The 12,368-nt window shown below is 39.8% G+C and overlaps 2 protein-coding genes across 3 annotated transcripts in view; one reads left to right on the plus strand and one right to left on the minus strand.

Moving 5' to 3' along the window:
* LOC311021713 (uncharacterized protein) overlaps window positions 1–12,368 on the plus strand; it is a 441,358-nt gene that overhangs the window by 347,306 nt on the left and 81,684 nt on the right. The window lies entirely within an intron of this gene.
* Window positions 1–12,368, minus strand: part of LOC311021711 (aryl hydrocarbon receptor-like) — a 40,996-nt gene that overhangs the window by 22,784 nt on the left and 5,844 nt on the right. For both annotated transcript variants that reach the window (XM_084022455.1, XM_084022454.1), the window contains exon 2: window positions 8,858–9,048. In XM_084022455.1, the coding sequence (XP_083878581.1) occupies window positions 8,858–9,048 (191 nt within the window). The remainder of the gene's footprint in view (window positions 1–8,857; window positions 9,049–12,368) is intronic.

The raw sequence follows: 12,368 nt of genomic DNA on the forward strand, positions 1-12,368 counted from the left end.
AAATTCATTCAATAAGAATACTTTTTTCAATACTTTGTGTGAATGAAAGCCTCATAAGTAGAACTATGTTTCTATAAATTATTTTCGATATTCGATTTTCTTTAAATGATAATTCATAATGTAAACAGTCTGCCATTGTGAATGATAGGTATTAGTACATTGTTAACTCACACGTTGGCAACATCAAAAGAAATTAATTACACTCATTCTATCACCTCACCAAACAATCACCTCCAAATACTTATAATATTTCACTTATCAAAATCCAAATAAATCAATTAGATCCAGAACACAGATTTAAACTTACTTATTTAAAAAGAAAATAAGTCACTTTTAAAGTCGGTTGCTGACATTTATCACATAAAATGGTATTTTTTAAATAGAGTCACTTCCAGCAAACATCATGAAGAACAACGAGGATCTGTTTTAAGTGAATCTTCTCTGGTCTAACTCGATAAAAACACACAACATGATGGTTAGTGAATGACACACTGTATCAATCACTAATGAGCCTGTTTGTCAAAGATACTTGACATTACCTTCTCTCCAATTATCAGTGTGGAGAATCGCTTCCACTCGTGGTGAAACATGAGAGCCGAATATATTAATGATTGAGTGAACTTTTAGCTGTGACGCATGAATATAGAGGTAAACATGGTACACACAAGATATGGGTGGACCCAACATAATTTGATTGGTGCCTGATGGCCCAGTCCTACCTCCAGGACTGGGCATCGTTAAACGGGGGGAAAATACTCATTTGGAAGTCCATTACCATGGCAACGTTCAAAGATTTGAAGCGTTTTTTTTTATTTTATTTGTTGTTTTTTTTTACATATATACATAACTAATATGATCAAATGCCCTCTGTTTATATTAAATAATAAATTCTGACGATCATAAAAAAAGCTGCAACAAAATCACATTAGTCTTGCAATAATATTTCCAAACTAACTGAGAAACAGTAAGTAACCTGCTTTGCTAAACATGATATCAAAGCTGTGTGAGGACTTTAATAAAAAGTAGACAAACAAAACACTGGGATACATGATGCTGCAATCCAATATCCCACCTAACCATGAATGACACACTTTTTTGGCTTCTATGCACTTATCAAATAGCTTTGCACACACGCAAGGAGAGAGTTGGCATGGCCGACACTGCATATTGTTAGAAGCATGTCACCTCTATGTACTGTTTCCAACGGGTAAAGAGTGAGACAGGCCGTTGTCTGTCTATAAGAACTCGTTTGACACCTGTTAAAGTATTCATGGGATCTGTGTTAATCCACACCCTAATACCACTAACAGACAGGCGTTGGACCTTTTCATATGACGATAAGGTTAGCTGTGGTGGATTCATCTCTGATGGTTATTGTTAGCAGAGACTTCAGTCTGCAGTGTAGTTCGCAAGCTACAATTTACTGCTGAACCACAATTACATTACATAATTATGAGTTGCAGTTTCCTTTCTCCTGCTCTTTCCCAACCTTGGAGACAAAGTCTGGATAGCGGGTCGATACTCACTCAGATAGCTGGATCACTGTGACAATGGGGCCACGCTGCCGGTGTCCCCCATGGGATCATTTTTTCAGAAAAATGCTTGTCAACGGCAAGAGACAAATATTTTGTTCGATCCTGTTTGAATTGTGCGATGATGAAGTTTGTCATACTATCATTTTGCTCAGTGAACTGCATCTCTTGTCATCCACAATGTGCAACACCAGCACCAACAGGGCTATTAGCTTGGCTTGCTAGCCAGCTAGCTAACTTAGCTATGGTCCATGCACAAACGTAATGTCTGACCTGATGGATTTTAGGTAGCAACGGGACTAAAGGTCAACCTATATTCAAAATCTGTTTCAGACTGTTTCACATTTTAAATATCTGGGAATTCATGACTGTCAACCGTTCTCTAAGAAACATGTGAAGCAGGTATCTAAACATTGTAAAATTCAATCTAAGGAACTTTAGGTTTATCCAATACCAGCTACCCTTAGATGCCGTAAAATTGTACATGCACTCAATCATTTTTTCACATATCTCATACTGTATCACAAGCTGGTCACATGCTGGTAAAACAACTCGTGCTCTACTTCAAACACTTTACAAACAATCAAGGCACTGGAGAAAAAGCCTTCAAGTTACCATCATTGCAACATCATTCAGAAGTATAATCTCCTGACCTTTGACAGCCTTGTGTGTCTTGCCGATGCTAGTTTAGTGTAGGGATGTCCCGATCCGATATTTGGATCGGATCGGCCGCCGATATTAGCAAAAAATGCATATCGATATCGGATCGTCCTGCACGGGAAAATCCCGATCCGGACTCTCGATCCAGTTTTTTTTTAAAACTCCGGTCCGTGTTTTCCAGCGCACCGATGTAGGTAATCCATTCAAGTTTTTTTTTTCAGGTTTTCCCCAAATTCCGGTCCGCGTTTTCCAGCACACCTAGCGCACACCTAGCGACCTGTCCAGCATCCCCTAAACAACAACAAGACGGACTTGTCTGTGCATGTCCCACTAAGAATTTAAAGGATAAAAATGTCAGCTGTGTGGGATTATTTTACAGTGATGGCTTTTTTAAGCCTTGGTTTACACTCTTGTTGTTCAAGAGCAGAGCACTGATGCCACTTCAGTTTGTGTGGTTAATTGGCTATTTATTATTTTGTCTATTTTGTGTTTATTTAACCCTGTTAAGAATAAACGGGTCAGCTTCTCATTACCAACCATTGTGGATTATTCAAACTAACCTAATTAAGTTGGCTAGTTGTTCTTAAGAGTAAAACCCTTTTCAACATGAGTCTGACAACAAAATAAGTAAATATCTTTAATCTTTAATACATGCTTGGATCGGCCGGTATCGGTATCGGCGGATACTAAAAGCTACAATATCGGTATCGGATCGGAAGTGCAAAAAGCTGGATCGGGACATCCCTAGTTTAGTGTACATTTATAAGATATATTTCATATCTCTGCACTCTAATAATGGGAGGACAACTAGGATGACAAACAGAGGTGACTGTGTGAACCACCACAGATCTACTGAGTTTGGCTAAAAGCAACAAACTTTTGGAGCTCAATACCAAGTCATATAAGAGAGTGCCGCAGCTTTACTGATTTTAAATCCAAGATGAAATCATGGCTAAAATCAAATCAATCATGTACCCACTACACATATATGCAAACACTTGATGTGTCTTAATGGTGTGATATCTTGTTGTTGTTGTGTCTTAATGTTGTGAAATCTTGTTGTTGTTGCTGATGATGTTGTTGCTGTTGTACAGTGAATATGTACTGTATGTAATTGTGTTTTTATACAACAGTTTTAATTTTCTCAACAGAGATGGTATTCTCTGTTTCCTGCCCAGGGACTACAGATGTAAATTAGCTCATAGCTAACTCTGCTACAGCTAAGAAGCTGTGCAATGTCCCTGTCAAACAAACAAACAAATAAATAAATATGTTCATGCGATCCGGCTGATGATTGCACTAAGGATAATGTGGAGGATTCAGATGTCGGTGTCATAAAGGGCCTGTGTTCTCACACAGTACATGTAAACATACCAAAGATGTTGTGTTAATTACATGCTTCAAACTTGTTTTACCCATTGCTTTCTCTCTCTTTTTAAATGCTCTCAATGCTCTTCCAGCTGACAGCTACTTACTGAGTAGTACGCATTTCTCCTCTCAGAGAACAATGCATGTCTTGTAGAGGCAGATAACTCACAGGTTAACAGGCTCCCAAGCACTAAATCATAATGCTAATCGAACAATCCTGGTGGCAACTTATTATACCCAGAGCAATGCTGTCTGATTATTTGCAGGAATTGGATTAGTTTATGTGTTTTTACTCAAACCAGAGGATAGCAGAGTATTTCATTAAAATCTTAGATCTAATTTGGTAAATGGTCGACAGATGGTCAAACTATGGCACGCGGTTTGTAATATGACTTGTATGTCCATTGCACATCCTAGTTTAAAAACTAGATTATTAGACAACATTTGGTGAAAGTACCTCTCAGCATTTTACCATTCATGCCTCTTCTGTTTATATAATCTTAATATTAAAGATTCACATCTTACATTTACATTGCAATCTTTTATAACCAATACTTACTTATAACCAATAATTTCTGCCTGTTTTGATTATACTTATTTAGAGATTTGCAGTTTAAAAGTATTTAATTGATACTTGTTGTGATATATGGCCATGCCAATTAACGATTGGAACATCAAAACACTTTAACACTGTTGCATAGTTATTTTAATAGAAAATGCATATTGGGGTTTTCTGGTTTACAAACACTGATTTTCATGCAGTGACTGTTCAAAAACTAGTCATTCACTGTTGTTTGGCCCGTCACTCCTTATATTGTTCTGTATTTGGCCCACAATCAAAATGCTTTGGCCAACCCTGGCCTACAATGAGCGCAGATCCACAGTGACAAAGCAGCAGTATTTATGGGGTGATGGGTTTCACATGGGCTGACGTGACATGTGATTTTGACCCTGCCCTCCATTGCCACAGGGCACAGATCACTACTGATGTCAAATTAACTGAAGGACGGGGGAAGAGAGTAACGGTGTCAGGGAGACGAGTGGAGGCATAAACAAACAAACTGCAGGAAGAGATTTGCAACGCATAGAACTGCATCGAAGAACAACAAAAGTGACAATCAAATTCTCCATGACCGTCTGAAGAGAATAAATAAAGCTTATACGTTTTTTTAAGACTGCTCACTGTACTTCAAAGAACCACTGGATATTTCAAATGTGCCGTTGTTAGCGTTTCCCAGGGTTTTAAAAGGTTAGTTGTGGTCACACTCAGTCAGCTGGAGAGCAGCACTGCATTCACAAGCAAAATTGATTAGTGATGTCATTTTTCTTCCCGAAACGCCTGCAAATGAATGTACCATTACCGCAGAATTTTAAATCGGCACACACGCCATCAACAGCAATTTGACATTTTCCATGCGAGATACAAATACATATTATGAGGTGTTTTTATGTGGCTTTCAGCGAATGTCATTTTGGTGCAGGGATGTTTTTGATTGAGTTTCAACCCGAGCATTGAGGGTGAAAATTAAGGACAGCGAACAAGAATGGGGGTTACATGAGCAGGGCGGAAGTGGAGGGAGCTGTCACAGTTTTCTTTTCAACAACAGCATCTGAGGCCACATGCATAAAAGCAGGGACATGTATGCACACATTGTTCTCTTTTACAATGGCACCATTTAAATTGCTCGGAACTCCACTTTAGAAATTAGATTCAGTCTCTCATCTTAATTATCACTTCTTTTGACAGTGCTTGTCTGGCACTGTCAAACCATGTGTGTGAATGGTTTGCAGTGTGCGTGAGGTGTGAGGTGCACACATTCTCACGCAGAGTTCATCACTCTTCAACACCACTTCATGTGTGAGAGATGGCATGCGCATAGTTTTAGTGTTTACACATCAACATCTGGCCCCAGGTGTTTGACATGGCTCCACTTTTATCCACATGTGTTGTCTGTCCAAATATAAATATAGTTGAGGAAAACCACATAGAACCTGCCTTGCACGGAAAACTTGTTTTTTGCAACTCAAAACCAATTTTTTTTTAATGTGTGACCATTTGTGCACCTGAAAGAATACAGTACCTTCTAAAAGAATACTACTAATTGACTTTTGTCCCCTCTTGATAAAACACATCCTGTTCTTGGATTGATGTAACGGAAGACATCCAAACTATATATGAGTAACGTTCACTGGTATCCACGAGATCCATGTTAGTTAAATAGAACCAGAGTGTCCATGACCAACGAGACTATCTCACACAGACACTCTGCTGCTGCACAGCTTGACACACCTCAATTGAAATCTTGCCTTTTCTTTCTTAAAGTTGTGATGTCACCAAGTAACACATTTGCATAACATCGGCTTACGGCTAGTAAGAGCGGAGATGAGTATGGACACGCCATGTTGAGAAGATGCTGTTTTCTGCTGTGCAATATATCCTTTGTATGGACAAGGTGAATGCACAAGTGCCTAAAACTTGCATTCTGTCAGCTGGTCATTAGAGGGCATCCGACTGCATGGAAGGCTATATTTCTCACTTGATTGAACATCGGAAACAAACATAAACGTTTATGGTCTCAATCTCTAGTTTCAAGTCTTCATGATGTTCAAATGAGTCAAATAGAACAAAGCAATAAAGCAGGGTATGCTTTAGGGCAGGGCTACCTTGTGATTGACAGGTCACTATAGTGGCCTTGATACCTCAGCTACAATGCTAACAATGCAATTAGCTACTAAGATGACTTTAGCACTTAGCTGCCAAGTTGACCTTGAATTATGAAGCTAACTTTGTTAACAGCTTCACACCAGAATCTAGATGGATCCAGCAGACTGAGCTTTTTGGGAGGGAGGGGCAGGAGGTTAAATAGAGCATTTCTATTTAACCTGAGGAGCTGAGAAGAGCTGCCAAAGCACAGGCTGAACGGCAGAAATAAAGCATGTTTTTTTTTAAGTTTTAAAGGATGTGAAAATATTCTAGTAGATACCAGAAAAACAAGTCAGCAGCAGAAAAGAACCATATTAGGTCCTCTATAAAAGGAATCTCTGAGGCACCTAGGAAGGAAATATCAGCACGTCTATCAATAGAAACAACAGATATACCACTGCAAAATGACTCAAAGCAGGTAAGCAAAGCTGGGGGAAAGTATCATAGTTTAAAAATGTTAAGCTGTTAACCTGGGTAAAGTTTATGGAAAGGACTCTCTGAAATGATTACACGATGATGCAACAACAACACTTCAGCACATCTCGCCTACACAGCAGCAAAAGTAGGCAAATGGGTGTGAGAACAAGCACTGCTGGAATGTCACAACTCTGACTGCATGTAACACGTCCATTCACACTGCAAAGAACTTGGCTCATTATTTGGCAGCGAACAACATTTTTTTTCATGCATTTTGGCTGTTGGCCTTACATTATGTTTCACCGGATTAACATGTAAAAACTAGCTGTGTAAACGCACTACATCTAAATGTGGGTCGCACCATCTACGCATAGAAGTGTAAGTTAATGAAATTGGAAAAGTAATAATACTCTAAACATGTCTGATCCTCATAACAATAATATTATAATCCTGAAGAGGGTGATGGCAAACATTCTGTGCATATTTAGGCCACTACATGGGCTGGGTATTTGAACGTGATATCTTGGTGTTGAGTTACGCGATACCTGCATTTGATCTTTTTTGTGCCTAGAGCTAAAAAAAAGATATACAGTTTTACTCGCAGCCAATCACTGCAAGTGTAACAGAGTTTTGGTGTTGATTCCACTTCCACAGTGACAGCCAATCATATTTATCTTTATTCATGTATCACGGACGCTCACTGGTTAGCAGGGCTCTCCTCAGCACATAAATATGGGTTGTGACGTAAACACAGTGCCAGTATGCAAGGATTGAGCCCATGGTAGGTTTGTTACACGAAGCACAGCGTTATAGCCTATTGAAACTGTGTAAACAATGTAATGTAATAATGCAGTTATCATGATATTATGTTCAGGAAGCTGGCGACAGTTTTACATGTAACTAAATGTGTTACAGAGGGTTTATTTTGTTTAATGTTTATAACTAGCGACCTTAGCTCAAAGGCTAAGCTAACTTGCTAATTTTCCTCCATAAAGCTGTGCCGAACAAGTGCTGTGCTTGACCGTGAGCTGACCAGTCATTTCCGTATCATTGTCCAGGCAATAAAAGTCCGGTCCTGAAGCTAAGAGAGTGTCGGTCCTTCTTGCAACTAAACAACACAACGCAGACAACTGTTACACAAGCATTCTTCAATGTAATGCCACATATGATTGGCCCACTACCACAGCAGCTACAATCCAAACAACCAGGGTTCCCTGCCTGCACATGGCTCTGTACAAGGAGATATCTGAGCCAGGGGCTAGCAGATAACGTTGCTAACAACAGCAATAGTGCTGACAATGTCATCCGGAGGATGGGTGTTACGCTTTGTGGACGCATGCTACCGCTAGCGTAAGCGGCCGTCTCCGTCTCCCTCCAAGTAGGCGATGACAGACGGAGCTCATTAGCATTTAAAGGTGCAGACACAGAAGCAGCCTGTTCTCAGCAGAGCTCATTTGAGCAACTTTTAGACAGCTGAAATTCAGGACCATAGATGGGTTTGGGGCAATGCATATCGAAAACAGTGTTGTTGGACCTCTGACAGCTGTGTGGAATCGATGAAAAACAGTATAATATGGGATCTTTAAGGGTGATTGTATACGTACCGGTATCATCATTTCTTAAACAATACTCTTGCAAGCTAGACACTGAACCAGCTGACATTCATTTGATACAGATAAATTGCAACATGTCCAACTACAAGATGGGACAGACAAAACAATCCACAGTAAATGTATCAAAAAGTAACAAAGATGTAAACTCTTTGTTAAAGGCTACTTACCCAATAGCCTGTCTGACAACACCTTTGATACAATGTCTGCTAAAATCAAAGAAAACTACCTAATCTATCTTTAAGATAGTGTGACTAAAAAATAATTGCATGACTCACTGGGTTTCCAAAGCCAAGGTGTCTGCAAGTTAAATCAACAGTGGACAGTTGAATCTTCAAACACAATCAAACACAAAAGAAACAAATCTATCTTTTGTAATAGCAACTAGTGTAAGTGTTGCTAACAGAGAGGGTGGAGTAAGGTTAGTACTGAGGATGTGTTGTTTCCTAAAACCAGATTCCTGCATGATTCACATTCCTTACTTTAATGTCAAATGCACTGCCAGTACCTTTGTCTAAGGTACTCTCAAAATCAGTTCAGAGATTGTTCTTGCTTGTGATCCTCACCTTTGAAGTGGCTCTTGACCCTCAGGTAACCCACGCTGAGGCGAAGGACCGACAGTTTGTCCAGACGAGTGCGAACATCCCCGGAAAAGGGCAGGAGGTCCGTCAGCCGGTCCAGCTCCCCATTCAGCCGATCCCGGTGGCGCTTCGAAGGGTTCGATTTAACAACTTCATTGCTTTCAGAGGACTTTTTACTGTGGAGTAGAAAGAAAAAGTTATGGTCGGTTATTGAAGTGTTAAGAGAAAGCCTGTGATTAAGACTGACTCAGCTCAAGCCTGGCTAACCGGCCCTGCCAGAGCACGCCATGTGTATAACGCCATGTGGTATAGTGGGACACCCGCCAAATCAAACATGAGCCATATTCACTTTTAGCAAACAGCTTCAATTCTACTCCGGGCAATGAAGATGCAGCCGTGAATGTGACTAATAAGACACTGTAGTTCAGGTGAGTCAACAGGATATGAGTAGTTACTGAATAGCAGCACAATCATGGTTATTTTAATTTAATTACGAGTACAAGATCCTTATTTAGCTTGGAACAAAACAAAAGTATCGTGTTTCATCATTTCAAGTTGGGTTGACTCTTCTTTAAATGGGTAGAAACTCTCTAGTAACACATTGGTACTGAAGTGAATAAACAGTTGAGGTGAGCAATCGTGTTGATTTATAGTCCTCAGAGTTTGAATATGTCCGTGTGCTTTTAACCAAAAACTCAGAAAAATCACCCTTGCCCCAAAAAAACCTCAAGTTTCTTTCCCCCTGTGTTATATTCCAACCTGTGTTAAAATCAGAAAACTTCAGACGGACATTGAGCAACAGAAAAAATACAGAGCGTCGCAAACTTATCTAAATAATATAATAGTTCTACATAAAATAATTGTGAAATGTAATGTTGGCAATATCCTGAGAGGGTTCCTTTTTCACATCAGTCAGAGAAAAGTTAACTTCTTAATAAACTTGGCTCAATCACAAACAAATAGACATTGGCACAATATTCAACAAACACAACTGGAAAGTCAAGCGCACAATGTAAAAGTTTTGATATCCAACTGATTGCCCCAATTAATACTATTGACATCCCTGCAATTTAGCTGCTTGTGCTAACATCAATTAAGAACTATCAAGCAAGACATCTACTTGACATTGTTTTCATTGAACCACAAAAAGATCCAGTCAGAATAAATGACAAAGAAACTAGCATGCAAAATACAGAAGAGTACCACAAGTCGTCCCATTGAGAACCGATGTCCTTCTGCTAAATGGAAACCATCTTTTACCATGACAGCAGGCAGCTTTATCTGCTCTGCTTGACTTTCACTTTAAGGTCGACGGGGTTTGAGACCACCCATGCATCAAGTGCAACAGTCACACTGACAATGAGGCTGGCTGGAGAGCCATGTCATTACTCACAAATCAGACACACATGCTATGAAACCAAGTGTGAGTGAAAGGGTGAAATAGTCAGTCTCCCGCAACGCACCTACTGAGAAAAACACAGCATGTATATATTTTTTCCCCATGGAAGATCATTTCACCCAGGAAAGAAAATATGTAAAGATAAAGGAAAGGAAAGTCTCCCGGTTCCGCTCCAGTGTGCGCACATGTTTGTAGTCAACACGAGCGGAGCTGAGCGAGCAAGTGGCCACGAGCGGGCAGTGGATTTTGCAGAGAGCGGCATTTTTATTATAACAGTACCGGTCCGGTTCCGCTCCGGTCCCGCTCACCCCACGGGTCTGAAGCCTAAGCCCGACCCAGAATCCTGCAGTGTCCTACACAGTCATCAACAGTATGTTCAGTCATAAAACGGCTCGATTATTATTATTATTATTATTATTATCCCATCCATTCTGTGATCAGTATCGGCCGATTTATGATTCCTGTGATCGGTGATCGTTTAGTTTAACCCTGGGCAATTAACAAATCCTAAGTAGTACCAACACTTCTCTGTGTGCACTGTAAGAGTGATTCATGTTGTAGGTTGTCAAGTTTAATTAAGTGTTGTTGTCATTTTAAGATAGAAAAACCCTGGTTGATTTACTGAGCTGATAACCACCATTTTAGGACAGTTAAATATTTACTAAGCCACTATTCACATCCTGAGCATGAGACGGAAAGTGGACTCCAGTCGCTGGTTTTGTTTTTTTCCCAATAAAGCAAGACTTTGCAGGCTGACTGTAGATCACTGTTGTCCAATCATGTATCAGTAAATGTACATGATGTAGAAATCCAATCATCGCATCCCTCCCGGTAACTGCTGAGCTTTGTCAAATCTGTGTGGTCGCTCTAATTTTTTTAAATCGTGGATCGCGATACAAAAACACTAACAATAAGTTGTTTTATGGTGAATTTCCATTATCGGGATAATCATAAATATCATTATGAGTGAGGCTGTCTAGCTCGCTATCATGTTAGAGAAGTAAAAAAAAAGAGAGATTTTAAATAATACAGGAAACAAAAATACCTTCTATCTATCCATTTATTTATGATCATCTTATAAGATAATTTCGCCCATAATCAACACATCACTAATGAAACAAATATTTAGAAAAAAAAATATTTATTTTCAGGTGCAGATTTTGCTGTTTGTTGTATTTTTAACATGTTAAAAAGTGTTGGTCACTGATGACAACTAAAGGCCAAGAATCTGTTGCGAATTTCTCAAAATGGCTGCTAAGGGCAACCTGGCAACCCGCACAGTGGAGCATGTCCATGCTTGTGTCCGATTTGGAGTATAACCCAGGTTTTATGGGTATCAAGTTAAATCAGTTGGCTTTAGCCCTTGAACGCATCCTTGTCAGCAACTTATCCTGAGGCCTGTAGGATGCGAGGTCAACATAAACAGGGTATCTTTAGGTAATCTGGCTTAACTAACCAGAACAACCACAATCGCAACTGTCCTAAAACGGTGGTTATCAGCTATCAGTAAATCAACCAGGGTTTCTCTATCTTAGCATCTCTATTGTATACAAGCTACAGCTTAACTTAGTTTGGGTGTGCTTGAAACTTGTTCTTTACTATACTGATAGCGATATACTGTTGCACTTTCTACAACAAATGTCTTTATTGTAAGTCGCTTTGGATAAAAGCGTCTGCTAAATGCCCTAAAGTGAGCAGTGATTGGTCATTAGGTGGTGCTTTTTGATTTCATCTCTTGTGAACATAACCTTCTCCATAACAGGTTATGTGTGCAGCATAGTGCAGCAAGTTACCATGGCGATCTACCCCGATAAGAAGTGAGTCACCGTCTGGGCTGAAAACCCTGAGTTGGACCTGAAGTTACCTCGCCACCCACACATCTTGCTTCATAGCACAGGGCTCGGGTCTATTTCCACCAAAGCATATCTGTGGCTTCAGCCTGTGAAATTCCCTACCTAAATTCCTCCCTAAATTTCTGTCTTTACCAAAACTTTGGTTAATGATAGGCTATAAAATCTCCTACTCTGCCACCGAATTGGCTGCAGGGAATGCAGCCTGAAGTTGATTGCTGGCTTAAGACCCGCGCTGTACCTCCTC

This window comes from Eutrigla gurnardus (assembly GCF_963514095.1).
Source record: "Eutrigla gurnardus genome assembly, chromosome: 12".
Taxonomy (NCBI): Eukaryota; Metazoa; Chordata; class Actinopteri; order Perciformes; family Triglidae; genus Eutrigla; species Eutrigla gurnardus.